The sequence below is a fragment of the Capricornis sumatraensis genome, chromosome 4, assembly GCF_032405125.1.
Source record: "Capricornis sumatraensis isolate serow.1 chromosome 4, serow.2, whole genome shotgun sequence".
In the NCBI taxonomy this organism is placed as follows: domain Eukaryota; kingdom Metazoa; phylum Chordata; class Mammalia; order Artiodactyla; family Bovidae; genus Capricornis; species Capricornis sumatraensis.
In genome coordinates, this window is record NC_091072.1 from 52,509,117 (window position 1) to 52,533,512 (window position 24,396).

At 37.7% G+C, this 24,396-nt stretch overlaps 1 protein-coding gene across 2 annotated transcripts in view; it reads left to right on the plus strand.

Annotated features, from left to right (window-relative positions):
* NAV3 (neuron navigator 3) overlaps positions 1 to 24,396 on the plus strand; it is a 378,120-nt gene that overhangs the window by 324,600 nt on the left and 29,124 nt on the right. Inside the window, exons 24-30 of one of the 2 annotated variants that reach the window (XM_068970243.1) lie at positions 3,386 to 3,497; positions 14,749 to 14,870; positions 15,849 to 15,869; positions 16,557 to 16,729; positions 17,005 to 17,070; positions 18,297 to 18,450; positions 19,893 to 20,067. In XM_068970243.1, the coding sequence (XP_068826344.1) occupies positions 3,386 to 3,497; positions 14,749 to 14,870; positions 15,849 to 15,869; positions 16,557 to 16,729; positions 17,005 to 17,070; positions 18,297 to 18,450; positions 19,893 to 20,067 (823 nt within the window). The remainder of the gene's footprint in view (positions 1 to 3,385; positions 3,498 to 14,748; positions 14,871 to 15,848; positions 15,870 to 16,556; positions 16,730 to 17,004; positions 17,071 to 18,296; positions 18,451 to 19,892; positions 20,068 to 24,396) is intronic. The other variant, XM_068970244.1, reaches the window with a different exon arrangement.

The window sequence follows — 24,396 nt, forward strand, 5'->3', positions numbered from 1 at the left end:
GGGAAAGAAGAACACTAGAAGTAAACTATTTAAAAAATTGCTGTCTCAATGAAGTTTTGAAATGGTTTATATTCATTCCTATACATTTTTAAAAAGAGAGAAGGAAAAACTTACTTTGTTGCCACCCAAAGGAAGTGATTCTGCTGATTTAGCTATATTGAGACTTTTGTTTTATAATGAATGATAAGGTTTTGATGTTTTTAGTATATGGCATCTATTTGATGAGACACCCTCTTGTTAAAATATGCAGTAGAGTTGAATTTTTTCATCATTCTTTGAAGGGAAGAAACATCTGTTTAATATAGACCAGACATTTGAACAAAATCATTCCAACATTTATTGAGATCAGATCATAAGTCAGATGAAAAGATAAACTCTTCAATAGCTAACTACACTCAATGCATTAAATGGTCTGGACATATAGAGAAGAAACTTTTTCATTTTTCCTCAAAAGAAAACTTGTGTCATTGTGTATAAAGATACTTCACCGTAGTCTTTAGGGGTGAAGAAGGATATTCAAAGCACAGGGAGAAATCACATGGAAAGGCTCAGAGAAAAATATGTGCTAGTTTGAGTTATGGTGAGGGTGGGTCTCATTAACAGAAGTAAGAAAAAAGGGATTTGGGAAGATATGGACAGTTAACTAGTTCAAATTTGAACAGACTATCAGTGCAGAATTTAGCTACTTTGTTTATTTAGAGTCAGTGTGACATTTTATAGGTACTTGCTTATACTTACAAAGTTCTCCTGAGGAAGTACTGAGTTTGGCTAAACTAATGTTTTCATAGATGTGATTTTCCCATATATATAATGGAATATTTCTTACATAGTTATTCTTCCTGTGGGGTTACTGTGCCACCCTGAGTGATTACTACCCTGCCAATAGCTGTTGTTTTTAAAAAGATACTTAAGATTTTAGAATGTGATCATTCTATTTCATTAAACACAGTTTTCTGAAAAAATCAGTATTACCTGAACATTCTACTTCTAATTAAAAAAAATAATAGTTTCTAGAAGAGATTTCTCTAGAAAAGAACAAAATTTGAAATAAATGAAACAAGTCAACCAACCCATAAAATTAAGCTAATTTTTTAAACATTTATATGAGATTTAATTTTCATTTTTTCCTCTTTTAACCTAAAGGCAAACATTTTAGCACTGTTGATTTTAAATTCAAGTATGAAAATCTGAGTTTAATTAAAATTTAACATGCATGCTAGTTGTAAAATTACTTAAATTATGTGATTCATTAAATATGCACTATAGGTGTTCTTTTGTGAATATATTTCTGGTAAAAGCAGAATGAATTTCCAATAATTATTTTATCACTTGGGAGATTTATTTTAAATGTGAAGCATATTAAATTTTGGTAAAATAACCTATTACTAGTTGGACAATGGGCAAAATATAGATAGAAGTTGGAGAGACTGAAAAAATATGACAAATTGTGATAGATTTTTGGTCACAGTATTGGTAATTTTCACAAACATGTTCTTTCTCCTTTATGACAAATAAACACAAGTGAAATTACAGTCAAATATTTGAGGATCCATGTGTGAATCCAGGAAGTCACTACTGATTTTCTATTGGGAGATTCTTTGATTTATAAGCTATTAAAAGTCTATAAGAGGGTGTTTTTTTAATGCCTGTCTTCTAGGAATATGCCAGATACTCAAGGAAAATAAACATATGAGGTGCTGAGTATCTGTTCTGAACTTGGATATCATTTCAGTTAGCACCATCCATCTTTTTTTAAAAAAGTGTTGAAGGCTGGAATAGCCATTGGATATTCCCGTGCATGAAGCGGTTTTCTTCAGTGGCGCTTATCATGACCCTGCTGTTTTTCACGCGTACGTTAGGTAGGGATAAACTGCTTACCACTGAGTGAAGGACTCAAATGCAGTTCTTTGGCTTTCTGCCAAAGATACTGGAAGAAATATGAATGACAAATATATTATGGAGGAATTCTCCTCCTAAGAGGTCCACAGGATTCTAATTTTTAGGATTGCTATCACAGCCAGGGATGCCCCGTGTTTTTGTGCTCCTGATGGAAACACTGCTTTCGCTGAAACAACACTCCAGTTCCTGGTCGTTGTTGCTGCTTCTGTTATCTTCCTTATAGTGAGTCCTTTATTTCTAGTAAAGATATTCATTTAAATAACCATGAATGATGAAATTTAGACAAGAATTTTCATTGAGACATAGCTTAAAGTTACCCTGAATTCAATTAAAAAATGGTGGTGGTGATGGTTTAGTTGCTAAGTTGTGTCCGACTCTTGCGACCCCATGGACTGTAGCTAGAGAGACTCCTCTGTCCATGGGATTCTCCAGGCAAGAGTACTGGAATGGGTTGCTATTTCCTTCTCCAGGGCATCTTCCTGACCCAGTGATCGAACCTATGTCTTCTGTGTCTCCTACACTGCAGGCAGATTCCTTGGCTGAGCTACGAGGGAAGTCCCAATAAGGAAATAAATGTCATAACATTTTTATTTGTAAGCTTTAATTTAACTATTTTAAGGACTATATGTTACATATATTTCTATTCAGTTTTTTAAAATTCCTGTATTTCTTTGGCTTGCTGAAGCTAGGTCTTTATACTAGGAATTTTATTTGCCTGAAAATTGCCAAAATCTAAGATGACCTTGATATGATAGCAGCTTTAATACTATGGGATTTAATAGGAGTGACTTAGGAATGAATTCCAGGTTTTGTTACTGAATATAAAAGTCTCTATTTCCCAGATGCAAAACAGATGGGAAAACCTAAAATCACTCATTTGACAAAACCTCAGGGTTTCCAATTAACAGTATATGCACTATGATATGCTTTTTGGTAGTAGTAAAAGTTTGGTATCTAAATGAGCAATGTGCTGTCTTATTTTAGGTCACACTGGTCAGCTTTGGGCGCTTGCATGCTCAGTCGTGTCTGACTCTTTGTGACCCTATGGACTATAGCCTGCCAGTCTCCTCTGTCCATAGGATTCTTCAGGCAAGAATACTAGAGTAGGTTATCATTTCCTCCTCCAAGGGCTTTCCTGACCCAAGGATCAAACCTGCATCTCCTGTGCCTTCTGCATTGGCAGGTGGATTCTTTACCACCCGGAAGCCCTCAGTTTGGGTACCCTTTTAGAGAGATAAAGACTATTCAGATCACATTTGTAAGAGAATAACCAAAACATTATTTTTAAATTCTCTATTAGATTTAGCTTGTTACATTTACAAGTAAAAGATTGTAGGATTCAGCTTAGAAGGTCAGCCAAGCATCCAGATCTCCCAGGACAGCAGCGCTACATAAAACCAAGCTCATTAGATAGTGAGCTGTGAATAAAAGTGGTTTGTTCTTCTCTCTAAAGTATTAAAGCTTCTAAATTCTGTTTGTTTCACAGGAGTCTGAGCTGATAGAACTAAGAGAAACCATTGAAATGCTGAAGGCCCAGAACTCTGCTGCCCAGGCAGCCATTCAGGGAGCACTGAATGGTCCTGACCACCCTCCCAAAGGTATATTTAGAAATCTTGCCATTTTTTCATGCAATCTGATAGGCGTCTATTTTTCTTAATTAGAGCAAAGCTGCTTTTACTCAGTCACACTGCATTTGATAATATGGGAATTGCTGTTATTCAGAATCTCAGAGTTTAAGAACAGTAGCCTTCAGTATCAAACTGACATTAGGAACTGGCTCCTACATTCTAACTCTTCTCTCCTCTTGATTTGGTGAAGTTTGGGTCTAGAGAGATTAGGTAATACAATCATATCTACCGTAACCAGGGAAGGAATACGGAAATTTAGATCTTTATGTAAAAAGATAGCAATCAATATGGTGAAGCAGTGGGTGTTGGGAGCAACTTGTCCTGTGTGGTTCAGTTCAGTCGCTCAGTCGTGTCCGACTCTTTGTGACCCCATGAACCACAGCACTCCAGGCCTCCCTGTCCATCACCAACTCCCAGAGTTTACCAAAACTCCTGTGTGGGGGCAATAAGAAAAATATTTTTTGTGGAAAACTTAAAAATGGTAAGAAAATGGACTAAAAGTTGGAGTGTTTTTAATTATTACTATGCTTCAGCAGGGCTTTCAAGGTGGCTCATTGGTAAAGAATGCACCTGCCAGTGCAGGAGACAAAGCTTCAGTGCCTGGGTTGGGAAGATCCCTTGGAGAAGGAAATGGCAACCCACTCCAGTATTCTTGCCTGGGAAATTCCATGGACAGAGGAGCCTGGTGGGCTACAGTCCATGGGGTCACAAAAGAGTCAGACCCAACCTAGTAACTAAACAGTAACAATGCTTCAACAATCTTAAACAATGATAACATAATCTTTTTTGCCACCACATCCACCCCTTTGACTGCCATTGAAGAAATACTCTGTGATAATGTCATGTCATTTTTTTCTTTATGTAAGTTCTACTTATTCTTAGTCTCTTTTAAGTAGCGTTCAGTATGCTCAACTCTTACCAGCTGACAAATGCTTTCTTAAATCCTGAGTGCTCTGTCATCTCTCTTCCCTTTTCCAGATGAATTTTGGGAATGTTTGATAGAATTGTTCAGTGTCTTTAACAGCCAGTCATACTTCAGACACTGGAGTGTGGTTTTTCTTTCCACTACTCCACCAAAACTGTTCTCTCCATCATCAATAAGGACTTACATAACTCTAAATCCAGTACATTTAAAATTCTTACTATATTTATCATAAAAGTAGCATTTGATACTGATATCCATTCCATCCTACTTGAAACATTCACTTCTGATGCTCATTACATGCATCTTCTTATTCTTCTACCCTTTTTGAAAGTTTCTTTCACAGTTTCTCTTGAAGATTCAGTTGTTTGTTGCATTTGTTAAGTATTGATGTTTCTTAGAGCCCAGTCCTAAGCTCTCTTCCATTATGATTTTATACATTTTATGATTCTCTTCATCCTATCTAAATTTTTATACAAGCCCATCTAATACTCTCTCTATAATTATTGTTAATTTTGTTGATAACTGTCAAATATATCTCTCCGGGGCAGGCTCATCTCTTGAGTCACACATCTGCAAATCCAGCTGCTAAAGAGGGAACTCTATCTGGTTATCTCTGGATGTGTGTTTGTCACCTGAAACTCGGCATCTCTAAATTTAACTTGTCTTCTTCCTTCTCAGGCCTGTTTATGCCTTCAATGCTGCTCTCTCGGTCTAAAGCATCACCATCCTTCCATATTAGCAGAAATCCTCCTCTGCTCACTCAGCAAATCACTAAGTTCTGTTGACCCCACCCCTTAAAGATCTCTCATTTCCATTTCTCTGATCCTATCACCATTCCTCATCTCCCCCCTGAACTGCAGCCACAAGCTCCTCAATAGCCTTCCTGCTCTGTGACTTTCGCCTCTTTGTACCATTCTTCACACTGAGACCAGAGCAGTGGTCTACAGGGTCCATCTAATAGGTATCCTGTTGCCTTGAGATAAAATACAGACTCCATAACATGACATAATCTCTCCTTGCCAGTTTTGTTTATTCATTTAATGATCATCATTTATGTTCTAGATATTTCAGACCTTATGTCTTGCATTTTGTCATTTCATGCTTTAGCTAGCCTGAACTTCTTTCACTTCTTCAGAAGTTCTTTACATATTCTGTTTATTCTGCTTGGCACTTTCTGCAGTGTTTGTTCAGCATAAAAACTTTCTGAGATCTTGCGAGGGTTAGCTTAAACATACCACCTTGGGGCTTCCCTGTTAGCTCAGCTGGTAAAGAATCTGCCTGCAATGTAGGAGACCCCGGTTCGATTCCTGGGTGGGGACAATCCACTGGAAAAGGGATAGGCCCACTCCAGTATTTCTGGGCTTCCCTGGTGACTCAGCTGGTGAAGAATCCACCTGCAATGCAGGAGACCTGGTTTCGATCCCTGGATTGGGAAGATCCTCTGGAGAAGGGAAAGTCTACCCTCTCTAGTATTCTGGCCCTGTATAGTCCCATGGGGTTGCAAAGAGTTGGAAACAACTGGGCGACTTTCACTTCACTTTCACGTACCTCCTTGACTCTCAAACTATATGAAGTCCCTTTGTGATATGTTTTTGAAAATAACTGTAGTTCCCTTACAAAATTTGCATTACACTTTGATGCCTTCATTTATTTATGGTCTACCTTTCCTGGTTGATAGCAGGGTGGTTTGTTTTCTTAATACTAAATTCTGGCCATGTTGATGCCTTGTACATGAAAGGGGCTTATTCAAATTTTATAGAAAATATAATTTTTAAAAACAAAATTTAAGTTTGGGGAAAATAATTATATAAAGTGAGATATACTGAAATTAAAAGAAAAACTAATTCTCTAGGGGCTACTTCTGTTAAGAATTTAGCAACTTTCCATGTGGGGGAGTTAATTTATATGCAGCATGGAAAATTACTGCATATTTAAAGCTTATCTTAGAGCTATAATAAAGCAGCTTATGTTCTAAATCTTCATGTTGTAAATAGGTCCAGAAGGGATTTTAAAAGGCTTAATCCTTTCCTTACTGTGGTGCAAGATACTGAAGTAAAACTTTCTGGAAAGATTCATTTTATCTCAGGCAACAGGTAGCTTAATGTCTACTGGAATTGAAATATAGGAATTCCTTTGCTCAGATATGTGAGAGGGTTGACTAAAATGAACAAAAGGATAATGGTTACTATACAAATTGGTCAAGAAAGATTAAATAATAGTTTTTAGATTAAATAAAAGTTTTAACTAACAAAAACAAATAGTTATAAAGGATTGAATGTATATAGGATATTCAGATTAATATTAAAACTCAGTGTTACACTGAATGAATTATAAGAATATATTTATTCAATAATTATTTGTTGATAGCCTACCATATGATATACTCTGTATAAAGCCCTCAATATATAATGGTAGGCCAACTAAACATAATCTTTCTCAACATTTAACTTTTAACCTTAAAGGAAAGCAGAAATAAAGAATTGTTGTGATCATTAGTGTAGCTGAATGTGCATTTAAAACAGTTATAAGCAGTTATAAGTTCTAAAATGGACAAGAATATGTGCCCTGGAGAGGACGGGTACCAGGGAACCTACTCCGGTCACAGTCAAGAAAGTCCTTTACCAAAGAGTAATGTATAAGGGGAAACCCAAGAATTAATTGTCAAGGTAGATTTTAAATACTGACAGAAAACCATTCCATAAGGGTCTTAAGACAGAAAAGAGATCCAAGCCTTTATGGAACTGACCCCAAGAATATAATGATCAAAGGTAAAATAAAAGAGAGATGAGTACTGACCAGATTACTTAGGGAGGGATCTGTAGGCCATATTTAAGAGCTGGAATGTTTTCTATTCTTGCTGAAATCGGAATCTACTGGGAATTCTTAGATAAGAGAGTGATGGTAAGATTTTTCTTTTTTTTAAATTTACTTATTAATTTATTTACTTTACAATATTATAGTGGTTTTGCCATACATTAACATGAATCAGCCATGGGTGTACGTGTGTTCCCCATCCTGAACCCCCCTCCCACCTCCCTCCCCGTACCATCCCTCTGGCTCATCCCAGTGCACCAGCCCCGAGCACCCTGTATGATGCATCAAGCCTGGACTGGTGATCTGTTTCACATATGATAATATACATGTTTCAATGCCATTCTCCCAAATCGTTCCACCCTCACCCTCTCCCACAGAGTCCAAAAGACTGTTCTATACATCTGTGTCTCTTTTGCTGTCTCGCATACAGGGTTATCGTTACCATCTTTCTAAATTCCATATATTTGTATTATTTATTGGTGTTTTTCTTTCTGGCTTACTTCACTCTGTATAATAAGGCTCCAGTTTCATCCACCTCATTAGAACCGATTCAAATGTATTCTTTTTAATGGCTGAATAATATTCCATTGTGTATATGTACCACAGCTTTCTTATCCATTCGTCTGCTGATGGACATCTAGGTTGCTTCCATGTCCTGGCTATTGTAAACAGTGCTGCGATGAACATTGGGATACACGTGTCTCTTTCAATTCTGGTTTCCTTGGTGTGTGTGCCAGCAGTGGGATTGCTGGGTCATAAGGCAGTTCTTTTTCCAGGTTTTTAAGGAATCTCCACACTGTTCTCCATAGTGGCTGTACTAGTTTGCATTCCCACCAACAGTGTAAGAGGGTTCCCTTTTCTCCACACCCTCTCCAGCATTTATTGCTTGCAGACTTTTGGATCACAGCCATTCTGACTGGCATGAAATGGTACTTCATTGTGGTTTTGATTTGCATTTCTCTGATAATGAGTGATGTTGAGCATTTTTCATATGTTTGTTAGCCATCTGTATGTCTACTTTGGAGAAATGTCTGTTTAGTTCTTTGGCCCACTTTTTGATTGGGTTGTTTATTTTTCTGGAATTGAGCTGCAGGGGTTGCTTGTATATTTTTGAGATTAATTGTTTGTCTTTTGCTTTGTTTGCTATTATTTTCTCCCATTCTGAAGGCTGTCTTTTCACCTTGCTTATAGTTTCCTTTGTTGTTCAGAAGCTTTTAAGTTTAATTAGGTCCCATTTGTTTATTTTTGCTTTTATTTCCAATATTCTCAGAGGTGGGTCATAGAGGATCCTGCTGTGGTTTATGTTGAAGAGTGTTTTGCCTATGTTTTCTTCTAGCAGTTTTATAGTTGCTGGTCTTACATTTAGATCTTTAATCCATTCTGAGTTTATTTTTGTGTGCGGTGTTAGAAAGTGTTCTAGTTTCATTCTTTTAAAAGTGGTTGACCAGTTTTCCCAGCACCACTTGTTAAAGAGATTGTCTTTTCTCCATTGGATATTCTTGCCTCCTTTGTCAAAGATAAGGTGTCCATAGGTGCGTGGATTTATCTCTGGGCTTTCTATTTTTTTCCATTGATCTATATTTCTGTCTTTGTGCCAGTACCATACTGTCTTGATGACTGTGGCTTTGTAGTAGAGCCTGAAGTCAGGCAGGTTGATTCCTCCAGTTCCATTCTTCTTTCTCAAGATTGCTTTGGCTATTCAAGGTTTCCATACAAATTGTGAAATTGTTTGTTCTAGTTCTCTGAAAAATACCATTGGTAGCTTGATAGGGATTGCACAAAAGATTTTTCTTTAAAAAGATTTGAAAATGACTTGGCTCGCTGTTCTTTATTAGAGTGAGTAAGTGATGGTGATGGCTCCAACTAGAACAGTGACAGAGCAAAGGATGGGAAGTGGAATGCAAAGAATGAATAAACATATAACTGAAATATATATTGTTTCAAATAAGCTTCTCCATTCATTCAGATTGTTGGTATTCATTTGATCAACCATTTTTACCGAAATCTGTGATGCTGCATGTACTCAAATACTTAACTCTAGAAAAGAATTGTCAGAGAAAAGTAAAATGCATTCCCTTCATCCTGTAATGTTATTGAAATTATGCCCTTGCCAGTCTTTATTGGAAATGTGGTCATAGTTGAACATAGCTAATACTTCCAAGGACTACTTTTTCTTTTCTTTTTTTTTTATTTTTACTTTATTTTACTTTACAATACTGTATTGGTTTTGGCATACATTGCCATGAATCTGCCACGGGTTTACATGAGCTCCCAAACATGAAACCCCCTCCCACCTCCCACCCCACATCATCCCTCCGGATCATCCCCGTGCACCAGCCCCAAGCATCCTGCATCGAACATAGACTGGTGATTCGTTTCTTACATGATAGCATACATGTTTCAATGCCATTCTCCCAAATCATCCCACCCTCTCCCTCTCCCTCAGAGTCCAAAAGTCCGCTCTACACATCCGTTTCTCTTTTGCTGTCTTGCATACAGGGTCATCATTACCATCTTTCTAAATTCCATATATATGTGTTAGTATACTGTATTGGTGTTTTTCTTTCTGACTTATTTCACTCTATATAATTGGCTCCAGTTTCATCCATCTCATTAGAACTGATTCAAATGTAAACATTTTGGGATTATTTGAAGTCAAATATTTATCAATTCTGGATATAATAAAAACTCTTAAATACTTTAACTCTTAATACATCTGCTTTATTTGTAAAAGTCAGTTATGATGAGAAAACTAGCAAATGCTAATCTTATTCAGAAAAGCTTGTAGCCAAATGTAGCAGATATTTAAAACATAAATACCTACACATATTCTTTTATTGATTATTCACATAATTTCCACATTAGTTGATTAAGGGATACTGTGCTCCTTTATTGTTGATGCAAAATAGCACACATAAATACCATGATTTAGATTTTGATGCTGGTAATGCTTTTCACATGCAAAAATAGTAAATGTCATTAAAAATATACACTTTTAGAACAAATTCTAGGGATTCTTAAAAAACAGCTATTATAGCTTTTCCCTCCTATAAAATTTTTCAGCACAGTTATTCTCTTAATGGAAAAATGAAAGTACTTATGGATAGGTATGAATATGAGATTAAAGATGGAGATATGTATATGTATATTACCCACCCATACATATAATTATTGTATGATTTGAAAGTACTTATGGATAGGTATGAATATGAGATTAAAGATGGAGATATGTATATGTATATTACCCACCCATTCTTATAATTATTGTATGATTTGAAAGTAACCAGTTAATTATTGTATGATTTGAAAAATGAAAGTACTTATGGATAGGTATGAATATGAGATTAAAGATGGAGATATGTATATGTATATTACCCACCCATACATATAATTATTGTATGATTTGAAAGTAACCAGTTAAGGTTCCATTTCCATTGGTCATTTTATTGTCAAAGTACTTTGCTGAAAAGTTTTGATTATATACTATTATTTCTATGGGAACTTCTTGAAAGATATATTGTAATTTCTGACCTCTGATAAGTTCCAGTGAGATTTCTTTTGCTTGGCTAATCTGCATTGATTCCAATTAAATATAACAGTAAGAGATGGCCTAAAAGCACATTTGACCTTAAAAATAATTTTATAAATTACTTGTGTCTTCACTAACTCCTAAGGTCAGTTCACTATGAGTAGAAATAATTTCAATTTTAATAATTGTAAATAAATCTTATAAGCTTGTTGTATGGAGTGGCTACCTTCAAAAAGTGATTTAGTATCAAATAGTGTCCTTTTCAAAATATCTTATTAGCTAGAGAGAAGTTCTTGCTTTATAGGAGTATATAGAGGTCATATTACCTGGCAGTTAGTACAATAGACAGTAGGATCCATCTAAGACTCTTTTTCTGCTGTGTTACTGCAAGGAAACTTTAGTGATTATGCTCATTTCAGTGGTTTGCTTTAAGAGTAAAATTAAATGCTCCCAGAGCAAAGTAAGCATCTAGTAAAAGCTAGCTTTATTATTACCTGTTATTATTGCTACTACTATTATTCTTTGAAGTCATGGGCTGGGATTAGGTGTAATGGGAGAATTATACTGTCTTAAATATGATTTCTGTCCTTTATCGAGCCCATCTTTGCATGAAATGTTCCCTTGGTATCTCTAATTTTCTTGAAGAGATCTCTAGTCTTTCCCATTCTGTTGTTTTCTTCTATTTCTTTGCAGTGATCCCTAAGGAAGGCTTTCTTATCTCTTCTTGCTATTCTTTGGAACTCTGCGTTCAGATGCTTATATCTTTCCTTTTCTCCTTTGCTTTTCACTTCTTTTCCTTTCACAGCTATTTGTAAGGCCTCCCCAGAAAGCCATTTTGCTTTTTTTGCATTTCTTTTCCATGGGGATGGTCTTGATCCCTGATTCCTATACAATGTCACAAAGCTCCGTCCACAGTTCATCAGGCACTCTGTCTATCAGATCTAGTCCCTTAAATCTATTTCTCACTTCCACTGTATAATCATAAAGAATTTGATTTAGGTCATACCTGAATGGTCTAGTGGTTTTCCCTACTTTCTTCCATTTAAGTCTGCATTTGGCAATAAGGAGTTCATGATCTGAACCATAGTCATCTCCCGTGCTTCTTTTGATGACTGTATAGAGCTTCTCCATCTTTGGCTGCAAAGAATATAATCAATCTGATTTTAGTGTTGACTATCTGGTGATGTCCATGTGTAGAGTCTTCTCTTGAGTTGTTGGAGGAGGGTGTTTGCTATGACCACTGCATTCTCTTGAAAAAAACTCTATTAGCTTTTGCCCTGCTTCATTCTGTATTCCAAGGGCAAATTTGCCTGTTTTTCCAGGTGTTTCTTGACTTCCTACTTTTGGATTCAAGACCTCTATAATGAAAAGGACATCTTTTTGGGTGTTAGTTCTAAAAGGTCTTGAACGTCTTCAGAGAACCATTCAACTTCAGCTTCTTCAGCATTACTGGTTGGGGCATAGGCTAGGATTACCGTGATATTGAATGGTTTGCCTTGGGAACGTCCAGAGATCATTCTGTCATTTTTGAGATTGCATCCAAGTACTGCATTTGGACTCTTTTGTTGACCATGATGGCTACTCCATTTCTTCTAAGAGATTCCTGCCCACAGTAGTAGATATAATTGTCATCTGAGTTAAATTCAAGGACAGAAATGGTATGGACCTAACAGAAGCAGAAGATATTAAGAAGAGGTGGCAAGAGTACACAGGAGAACTGTACAAAAAAGAGCTTCACAACCAAGATAATTATGATGGTGTGATCACTCACCTATAACCAGACATCCTGGAATGTGAAGTCAAGTGGGCCTTAGGAAGCATCATTATGAACAAAGATAGTGGAGGTGATGGAATTCCAGTTGAGCTATTTCAAATAGCTCAAAGAAAGATGATGCTGCGAAAGTGCTGCACTCAATATGCCAGCAAATTTGGAAAACTCAGCAGTGGCCACAGGACTGGAAAAGGTCAGTTTTCATTCCAATCCTAAAGAAAGGCAATGACAAAGAATGCTCAAACTACCACACAATTGCACTCATCTCACACGCTAATAAAGTAATGCTCAAAATTCTCCAAGCCAGGCTTCAGCAATATGTGAACCGTGAACTTCCAGATGTTCAACTGGTTTTAGTAAAGGCAGAGGAACCAGAGATGAAATTGCCAACATCTGCTGGATCATGGAAAAAGCAAGAGAGTTCCAGAAAAACATCTATTTCTGCTTTATTGACTATGCCAAAGCCTTTGACTGTATGGATCACAATAAACTATGGAAAATTCTGAAAGAGATGGGAATACCAGAACACCTGACCTGACTTTTGAGAAACCTATATGCAGGTCAGAGGGCAACAGTTAGAACTGGACATGGAAAAACAGACTGGTTCCAAATAGGAAAAGGAGTATGTCAAGGCTGTATATTGTCACCCTGCTTATTTAACTCATATGCAGAGTACATCATGAAAAACTCTGGGCTGGAAGAAGCACAAGCTGGAATCAAGATTGCCAGGAGAAATATCAATAACCTCAGATATGCAGATGACACCACCCTTATGGCAGAAAGTGATAAAGAACTAAAGACCCTCTTGATGAAAGTGAAAGAGGAGAGTGAAAAAGTTGGCTTAAAGCTCAACATTCAGAAAACGAAGATCATGGCATCTGGTCCCATCACTTCATGGGAAATAGATGGGGAAGCAGTGGAAACAGTGTCAGACTTTATTTTTTGGGGCTCCAGAATCACTAGATGTTGATTGCAGCCCTGAAATTAAAAGATGCTTACTCCTTGGAAGGAAGGTTATGACCAACCTAGATAGCATATTTAAAAGCAAAGAAAAAAAAAAAAAAAAGCAGAGACATTACTTGCCAACAAAGGTCCATCTAGTCAAGGCTATGGTTTTTCCAGTGGTCATGCGTGGATGTGAGAGTTGGACTGTGAAGAAACCTGAGCACCGAAGAATTGATGCTTTTGAACTGTAATGTTGGAGAAGACTCTTGATAGTCCCTTGGACTGCAAGGAGGTTCAACCAGCCTATCCTAAAGGAGATCAGTCCTGGGTGTTCTTTGGAAGGACTGATGCTAAAGCTGAAACTGCAATACTTTGGCCACCTCATAAGAAGAGTTGACTCATTGGAAAAGACCCTGATGCTTAGAACGATTGGGGTCAGGAGCAGAAGGGGACAACAGAGGATGAGATGGCTGGATGGCATCACGGACTCAATGCACATGAGTCTGTGTGAACTCCGCATGTTGGTGATGGACAGGGAGGCCTGGCGTGCTGCGATTCATGGGGTCACAAAGAGTCAGACACAACTGTGCGAGTGAACTGAACTGAACTACGATTTCTATTTAATTCACAAATAAAGTCTACCTAGATTGCCTCTTGATGACCTTCACTCCACTAGCTCTTTGACCATGGTCAAGGTACTTCTTGCATTTCAGTTGTCTCATCCCTGAGATGAAGTCCTTAGATGACTCGGCAGCTTTGTTTGGCTCTAACAAGCTATGCGTCCATGAAATGAAAAGTCGGTAATTTGGCTTCAGTAGCTTTATTCAAAGGACAAATATTAAAAAGACACAATTAATTTTCATGCCATTATGAGTTTCCATTTATTCCATGGAATATCTCATTGGGATAAATGATTTTCTAAGTGCTGTTTGATCTAGGTATTCAGTAAAAATCACTAGCATAACATTTAATTTGGGGACAAAACTCAGAATTCATTAAACTGCCAGTGCTACAGACTTACCAGCGATTCCTGTTGACTCCGAATACAGGTAACCTAATTAACTAAAGCAAATAGGGTGATACTTTGTTAAGCTTATAAAACTAAAACTGCATTGAAATGATCTATACAAAGCTGTGTTGACTATAATTAGAGAACTTCCTCTCAGAAACCCTAAAAGTCTTATTTGCTCAGATTGAAATTCTTTATGAGTAAATGTGACTCTCTGTCTGTGGCTAGATCTCCGCATCAGAAGACAGCATTCCTCTGAAAGTGTTTCTAGTATTAACAGTGCCACAAGCCATTCCAGCATCGGCAGTGGTAACGATGCTGACTCCAAGAAGAAGAAAAAGAAAAACTGGGTAAGCTATTAGCATTCGTCTAATTCAGAAGCATATTAGCACAGTGAGGCAGGATTTTTCCTTTTGGGTTTTAGAGATTCACAGCAGTTTACAGTATCTCATTCAAGTGACTGACCCCTCAAATTCTACACTCATCAACAAGTTCAGGGCAGCCTGGCGCTGAAGAGCAGACGCCTTGGAGTTGGGACTAACTGAACTTAGATAGGAATCCCAACTCTAATGCTTACTTTTTGGCTCTTAGGCAAGGTACTTTACCTTTTGGTGAGCCTAAATTTTCTCTTTTGTAAAAACTGGATAGTTATACTGACTTGGCAGGGATATTGTAAAGAAAAACAGAGTAACATCTATAAATAAATGGCTCCAAGCAGGGCCTTATTGTGAAGGTGGAGATGAAGAAGAAGAAAAGGATGATGGTGATGGTGGTGGTGGTGTTAGTAGTGGCGATGATGGTAATGGTGGTAAAGATGCTGATGGAAAAAGAGGAGAAAAAATAGAATTGGTAAAAGAGAAAGAAGAGTCCTTGCAAACTTCTCCACCCCTTGCATCAACAGAGCTTATAGTGTGAAAGTATCACTGTATCAGAAATGAACTCTATATATTTTCACCAAAAGAACATAGGAGAAATATAGAAATGTACTTTAACAGAACTATCCCCTGTTAGCTAGAGACATAATTTATGGTATAAAGTAATTGCTGAAAAACTGAGGGGAAGATGCTACCACTACAAAATGTTTAAAAAATAATGAAGTAAAGGATTTCTTTGACTGCCATGAAAGAAAAGTAAATTTTAAATAAGTAGAACTCTTGATGACATCCAAAATGAAATCAGGAAAGGATTTTACTAGAGTGCTTTCTGTAAATAATGAGAGAAATATCTTTTTTGTTTTAAAAAAATGTTGATGCAGGTAATATTTTAAAATACTGATCAGCCTTCCTTCCCTTGATTTGTAATTCCGCACTCTTTCATGTTTCTGCAAGGTGAACTCTAGAGGAAGTGAGGTGAATATAAACCGTGGACAGTTTGGCATGCATCTATAAAAACACCCACCCTTGGCATGAATGCTATTCATGTTGGCAGGAAGCTTTTATACCTTTTAAAAACAGATTACCTTGTTTGTCTTTTCTTTGTGTCTTTTCATTTTAATCTTCAATTTTAAAGAGAAGTAAAACTACCTTCCGAATAGTGCTGTAGGGCATACCAATTCTGGTTTTGCATAGTCTGGGAACTGAAAATTTGAATAGAAACTCACGATTAATGAAGTGTTAGGTGAATTTGATTTCATTTTGCTTTTTAAGTTCATACTGTCAGCAGGCCCTGACTTGACAGTCGTGCTAAAGTGGCCATTTAAAACAAATTGCCTTGAAGAGAGGAGCCTCCTGAAAGGAGATCCCTTCAAGGTACTTCGTTTTAAATGAGTGCTCTGATGGCCATGCCCTTGTCCCTGCACTGTTTAAAAGCCTTCCATGTTTGCGCTGTGCTGGATTAATACAAGAATAAAACAGAAACACAAAACACGGTATCTTTTTTTTTTTTTTAATTAGAGATACCGTGCTGCAGCTGTTAATCCTTTGCTTATACATACTGACCCCAGGCAGTGGCTAGGATGGCACCTGCAAACTAACGGCCCAAAGCGAGATGCCCCCAGTGCAAACAGACAAGGAAGGTAATTTCTGTCCTTCTTGCAGCTGAGAAGCTCATTCAAACAAGCCTTTGGGAAGAAAAAGTCCACCAAGCCTCCTTCCTCACATTCGGACATTGAAGAGCTTACAGATTCGTCCCTTCCAGCATCCCCCAAGTTGCCCCACAACGGGAGTGACTGTGGGTCAGCCTCCATGAAGCCCTCGCAGTCTGCCTCTGCGTAAGTCACCCCCTCTGCAGCACAAGGAAGAATCTATTGAAGGCGACTTCAGGCCAGGCCCACGTGTGTGTTCTGAATGGAACCGCAGCACTGTCTCTGTGGCCATTATTTCCAGATCTTCCTTAGAATAGCAGACGGCATTCATTTCTCTTCTGTTTTCCATACATTAGAATGTGAATGTTTCTTGATCTCATTCTCCCCTTTTCTAAGTTATTATTTTCACTTTTTTCACTGGCATTTGTCCTTGTATCTATCTAACTGTGCATTAAATGCAGGTCACCCCTTGTCTGGCCACCAAAGAAACGGCAAAATGGCCCTGTGATCTACAAGCATAGATCCCGGTAAAATGGAGTGTGATGCATGAAAACTGCTAAGATCCCAGTTCTAACCTAAGCAGTGTTCCCTCCTGCTTTCTCTAAAATCACTCACATGTGTTTCAACAATGACCACCTCCTCTGCCCTCCTGTTTTGGAAGTAAAATTTTGTTACCTTAAGCCGAACTGCAATCCATTTTTCTTTAATTGGGTTAGATAATCTAGCCTAGCATTTTTTATAGTATCCCACTAGAATGTTATAAGAAAGAATAAAACATTTAGAACATAAAACATGTGCTCTGATAATTCTCTTTGTTCTGTATACTGTTTAGTTCAGATTCCGTGTGTACCCATGACGGCAGCTCCCCAGAGCTGTCATATACAGCAAGGCCACAAATAGAACCTTGCACACCCTATTTAATTCCCTTACTTAGAAGAGCATAGCACTGTCATTTTGTGACCAGCAACTTAATCCTCACATTAAATAGAAAAGCTATTCATTAATATAACAGAAATTCTTTTTGACATATTTCCTCCCAAGCTGTCTACAAAACAGCACAACAACAGTAAGGATGTCGTGTATGTGACCTTCAAGCAGCCCCAACTAGCCTGCTTGTTTGGGTTGGAACCTTGCTTCAGTTTCATTAGCTGACCTCCTAAATCAGCCGAGCCTACCAGAAGGATTATATAACACTCATCCATTATTTAAATGTCCAAAACTAATCTCCCTGATTTATTGGCTACAATATTTATTTTGAAGTTTTGTGGTAACCTGGAGAGAGTATTATGGCAAATAAGATTATTCTTTGCAAAATTTTATAAAACTAGAAATCAACATTTTAATACATAATAACTTTGTTTTAAACAGATTTAATATGTTGCAAATAGAAGGTTAAGTCCCTTGAAAAAATGGTTGAATGAGATGTAGTAATACTCTGACTTTCAGCCCCACAAATATTAGCAACAAGGGAATTTTGAGTATCAGTTTCTATACAGTAAAGATAGGTTGTTTTTAAACTTCAGAAAATAGAGATTTAAAAAAGAGAGAGACAAAGGCCTACTCTTTTCAGTTTTGAACCTATGAATGTATTTCTGTTTGTAAAACTCTTTTTCCTTTTCTCTAGGTTTTACCAGCAGCAAATAATCTCTGTACCTGCTGGATAATATTGCAGTTCAGCTTTTAAAAGAATCATTGCCTTTCCTAATCCTCTGGCTTCCCCAGCTGCTGATTTTGTGCTTGTTTCTTTCTTCAGGATCTGTGAATGCACAGAGGCTGAGGCAGAGATAATTCTGCAGTTGAAGAGTGAGCTCAGAGAAAAGGAACTAAAATTAACAGATATTCGGCTGGAGGCCCTCAGCTCTGCACATCATCTCGATCAGATCCGGGAAGCCATGAACCGGATGCAGGTTGGTCTGTAAGCACCTTCAAGGAATGAACAGGAGAGATTTGAAATGCTGCCTGTTCTCTTCTCTCAGTTATTATAAAAGCAAATCTCACATTTAAATCCCTTTTTGAAATGCACTCTTTTTATTTAATCTCCGCAACTCCTTTCCTAATATCGGTTGGAGAATTTTGTAAAATCCAGGTTTGGAAATGGGAGTGCAAACTGGCTGGTTGCACTCAAGGACCATTGAAGGCGCTTTTACTAGTGATTGAATTGGCTGACAGCTAAGTTTTCGGAGAAATTACTACAGCCCTTGCTTCTTCACTTTCCCATGATTTACCTTTTGGTATCTTTTTCCTATAATTTTGAAATCTGACTTTCAGACACCTTTACCTATTTTTTATTGAAAAACAAATGAAATGAGGAAAGGACAGAAATATAACACAAGCTTTCTAAATAGGAAAGTAAAAGTGATGTAGAACGCCATCTGTAAAAGTAAAGCTTTTATATGTCTTGGAAGGATCCGAAGGCTAAATTCAGAATCAGTCTGTGCTCAGACTTTCACTTTATTATTGTCAACCAGTAATCACTTGGTACCGCAGATGACTGAAACAGGAAAAGCTCGTTGCCAAGCAGATTCTTATCCCACTGATCCATATTCATCAAAAGGCATGTGTTGTTTTTATGAGCTCAGTGCCCTGTTTTGAAGGAACAAAAACTTTTTCAGACGTTAGCTAGATTCTGAAGTGGTAATTTTAAATCACTTCATTTATATTGCTTTTGTTTTACTGTGGTTTTCAACTCTCCCTGAATTCAGAATAGTACGAAGGGCATTTTCTGCTATGAGATATTAATAGTATTGCATTAAAATTTTAAATTTTATTTTATTAAAGCATAGTTGATTTATAATGTTGTGTTACAAAGTTTCAGATGTACAGCTCAGTGATTTAGTTGTATATATATATATATATATATATATACACACATATATAGAGAGAGATATAGATAGATAGATACAGATACATTCTTTTTAAATTCTTTTCCCTTATAGGTTTTTACAAAATATTGAGTATATAGTAGGTTTCTCTGTTTTTTATCTGTTTTTATATATATTGTAGTGTTTAATTCTAAAATGAGAAATGGAATGACCTCTTCAATTATGTTAGTCTTAATTCAGGTGAGACCACATCCTGGAAAACTCCTCAAATATACAATATATATATTTTTAAGTATAAAAAAATTCCACTGGTCAGTGTATCTGTATTTGTGAATATCTGAATATGTATATATGGGAGACAGAGAAAGAGATTTACTTTTCCTTCTTTGGAAAGAAATCTTGATTTCATAATTTATATTTATTTAATATCTCACCACATTAAAAAAAAAAACTCTGATTAACACTACTAAAAGAGTTGATACCCTTTTCTCTTCAAGTTAGCATCATGTTTTTCAATTTCACCCCAGAATGAGATTGAAATACTGAAGGCTGAAAATGACCGGCTGAAGGCGGAGACGGGGAACGTCGCGAAGCCCGCTCGGCCCCCGTCCGAGTCCGCGAGTAGCACCTCCTCCTCCTCCTCGCGGCAGTCCTTAGGACTCTCGCTGAACAATTTGAACATCACGGAGTCTGTTACCTCAGGTGATTTTGTGCGCTCACTGCCTGGATCACAGAATGCCTAGGACTTCACAAGCGAGGACACCTCGAATCTGGAGACCCCTGCCCACCGCCACCCTCACCCATTCCCTCTTCAAAGCGTTAACACCCTAATTCTCAGAGATAGCCCTTTTTCCTTATAAGTTCATTCTCTGTCATGATCATCTTAAAAGAACATTCTGTGTAAAAGAGTGAAACGACTTAGAGATACGGTTTTCGTATCATTTTTTAAAACGATTATTTGTGCTTGATACAGATAGGACGGAGTAATATTCTCAGTGATGATCTTTCGTGCTCATCGCAATATAATCAGAACCCCGTGCAACGTGATAGCGTTTTGCCCATTTACCGGTGTTTCAGGACCCACTCCTAAATTTGACTAGGTGCTCCTGCGTTTTACAGCCCAGGGAGAATACCGTGCTCCTCTGTCTCCAGGCTACAGCTCTATTAAACTGTCACCAAACAGACAAAAAGGAAACACTGGGTTCCAGTAGTGTGTTCAGAATAAGGGTAGCGCTTTAGTCAGTTGCAAATAGAATCATATAACCTAACGTTGTCTTAATATCTGATGAACTATTCCATCATAAAGGATAACTGCTCCCTTAATTGAGCGCACACGCACTGCATTTAACCATTTTTGTATACATGAAAGACTTGGTTGAGAAAAGATTTACAGGAGGATCTGTGGTGATTACAAAGCATAGCCACTAGATGACGCTCGAAAACCAATAATATACGTGTTCCTGGGCAATTTTAGATCCCATGGTAGAACTGAGAAACTTCATGACTTGCCTTAAAGTACACTAAAATATAGAAAACAAAGATAAGATGAAAACGAAAAACACAAAGAAATATACAGAAAGCTGATACTGATGATATTTTAATCAATCATATCTCTTGCTTCTAAAAGATCAGAATTTGTAAAATTCTACTAATTATATTTTCCCTTCATGGGGTAAAATGAATGGCCCAAATGCATACTTGCTTTCTTATAAAAGGTAGCTGGAAACCAAAAGGTAAATAGGAATTCCCTTAAGTTCATGAAAACATTGTTTTGTACCATTTGGCAGGGATTGGGGAAGGAAAATGAATTCTGAAAAAACACATCAAGCAAAAGAAATATTAGTACCCGTAGCTCAGCTGGTAAAAGAATCAGCCTGCAGTGCAAGAGATGCCGGTTCGATCCCTGGATTGGGAGGACCCCCTGGAGAAGGGAAGGGCTACCCACTCCGGTATTCTGGCCTGGGGAGTCCCTATAGACAGAGCAGCCTGGAAGGCTACAGTCCGTGGGGTCACGAAGAGTCAAACAGGACTGAGCGACTGAGCACAGCACAAGAAAAAACAGAGGTTATAATTAACTGAAGTTATCAGTCATTAGGTAAAATGAAGCCAAAGAAATATGGTAGTAACTTGAATGTATACATTGTCTATACATTGTCTAGGTTATACTTAACTGACGTTATCAGTCATTAGGTAAAATGAAGCCAAAGAAATATGGTAATAACTTGAATGTATACATTGTCTATGCGGTGTTATCATACACATTCTTCAAAAGATAGGGGAAGAAAAAGAACAAAAGCTTTAAATCTGAGAGTGCTGAGCCACGTCCTATGTGCTGGCTTCTCAGTGAAGAATCCGAGAGAAGTGCAGTAGGACCCACACCTAATGGCAGTCAGTACTGTCCTACGTCCTGGGGCTTCACTTCATAAGGGTTAGTACCTTACAGGAAGGCTTAGGGTGGGATTTTATGGCCTGTTACATGATTTTGTTTTAGTCCAAGGAAATATGATCAGGTTTGAAGGAGGTAACTTTAGTACTGAAAGTAGTTTAGAAAGAACAGCTATATAAAAATTATACTACAACTAACGTCTAGGGAGACTAGGACTCATAAAGATGAATATAAAATCAGAGAAATTAAATTTACAATTTCTGTGTCCATGTGATGGCCATGATTCAGAATTTGAGACAATTTGGTGGGAGGAGGATTTTTTCTTTTTTGATGCGCTTTATAATTACCCATTTCATTATTTATTTTAGGATTGTGTAGTTTTCTTCCCTCAGTTATTTTTTAAGTGTGATTCTTGTGTCTGAACAGGCAAAGTTTTAAATCACTTGACATCACTTGACTAGGAGAGCTTTTATTCCCTTCACGATTGTTTCAGTTCAGTTCAGTTGCTCAGTCGTGTCCGACTCTTTGTGACCCCATGAACCACAGCATGCCAGGCCTCCCTGTCCATCACCAACTCCCAGAGTCTATCCAAACTCATGTCCATTGAGTCGGTGATGCCATCCAACCATCCCATCCTCTGTCGTCCCCTTCTCCTCCTGCCTTCAGTCTTTCCCAGTATCAGGGTCTTTTCCAATGAGTCAGTTCTTCACATCAGGTGGCCAAAGTATTGGAGTCTCAGCTTCAACATCCGTCCTTCCATTGAACACCGAAGACTGATCTCTTTTAGGATGGACTGGTTGGATCTCCTTGCAGTCCAAGGGACTCTCAAAAGTCTTCTCCAACACCACAGTTCAAAAGCATCTATTCTTCGGCACTCAGCTTTCTTTATAGTCCAACTCTCACATCCATACATGACCACTGGAAAAACCATAGCCTTGACTAGATGGACCTTCGTTGGCAAAGTAATGTCTCTGCTTTTTAATATGCTGTAAAGGTTGTTCATTACTTTTCTTCCAAGGAGTAAGCGTCTTTTAATTTCATGGCTGCAGTCACCATCTGCAGTGATTTTGGAGCCCCCCAAAATAAAGTCTGCCACTGTTCCCACTGTTTCCCCATCTATTTCCCATGAAGTGATGGGACCAGATGCCATGATCTTCTTTTTCTGATTGTTGAGCTTTAAGCCAACTTTTTCACTCTCCTCTTTCACTTTCATCAAGAGGCTCTTTAGTTCTTCATCACTTTCTGTCATAAGGGTGGTGTCATTTGCATATCTGAGGTTATTGATATTTCTCCTGGCAATCTTGATTCCAGCTTATGCTTCCTCCAGCCCAGCATTTCTCATGAAGTATTCTTCATATAAGTTAAATAAGCAGGGTGACAATATGCAGCCTTGACGTACTCCTTTTCCTATTTGGAATCAGTCTGTTGTTCCATGTCCAGTTCTAACTGTTGCTTCCTGACCTGTATACAGGTTTCTCAGGAGGTAGGTTAGGTGTTCTGGTATTCCCATCTCCTTCAGAATTTTCCAGAGTTTATTGTGATCCATACCATCAAAGGCTTTGGCATAATCAATAAAGCAGAAATAGATTTTTTTCTGGAACTCTCTTGCTTTTTCCATGATCCAGCAGATTTTGGCAGTTTGATCTCTGGTTCCTCTGCCTTTTCTAAAAGCAGCTTGAACATCTGGAAATTCACAGTTCACATAGTGTTGAAGCCTGGCTTGGAGAATTTTGAGCATTACTTTACTAGCATATGAGATGAGTGCAATTATGCAGTAGTTTGAGCATTGTTTGGCATTGCCTTTCTTTGGGATTGGAATGAAAACTGACCTTTTCCAGTCCTGTAGCCACTGCTGAGTTTTCCAATTTGCTGACATATTGAGTGTGGCACTTTCACAGTATCATCTTTTAAGATTTGAAATAGCTCAACTGGAATTCCATCACCTCCAGTAGCTTTTTTCATAGTGATGCTTCCTAAGTCCCATTTGACTTCACATTCCAGGATGTCTGGCTCTAGGTGAGTGTGAGTGATCACACCGTCGTGATTATCTTGGTTGTGAAGATCTTTTCTTTACAGTTTCTGTGTATTCCTGCCACCTCTTCTTAATATCTCCTGCTTCTGTTAGGTCCATACCATTTCTGTCCTTTATTGAGCCCATCTTTGCATGAAATGTTCCCTTGGTATCTCTGATTTTCTTGAAGAGATCTCTAGTCTTTCCCATTCTATTGTTTTCCTCTATTTCTTTGCATTGATCTCTGAGGAAGGCTTTCTTATCTCTCCTTGCTATTCTTTGGAACTCTGCATGGTTAGTGGGGTCAAACTTGACAATCAAAAATGCTTTTGTGCTGGGGCTTTTTAACAAAAGCTTTGTAGAGTACATGATTAATTAAAAAAAAAAGAACTAGACAGAGGACAGTTGACAGGGGTCCAGGTCCTGAAATATAGTGCATGCTCCATGCATCCAGTGAAGACAGACGTGTGAAAAACCTTGATGTTTTCTTGTCGGTATTTCACTTGATTGGAACCAGAATGGCAAATCTTTTTATTCTTTTTTTCAATATGTTGACAGAGAACCATAACTTATTTTCCAGATAAATAAACCAAAAACAAAACACAAAGAACCCTATCTCAAATTGGCTGTTACT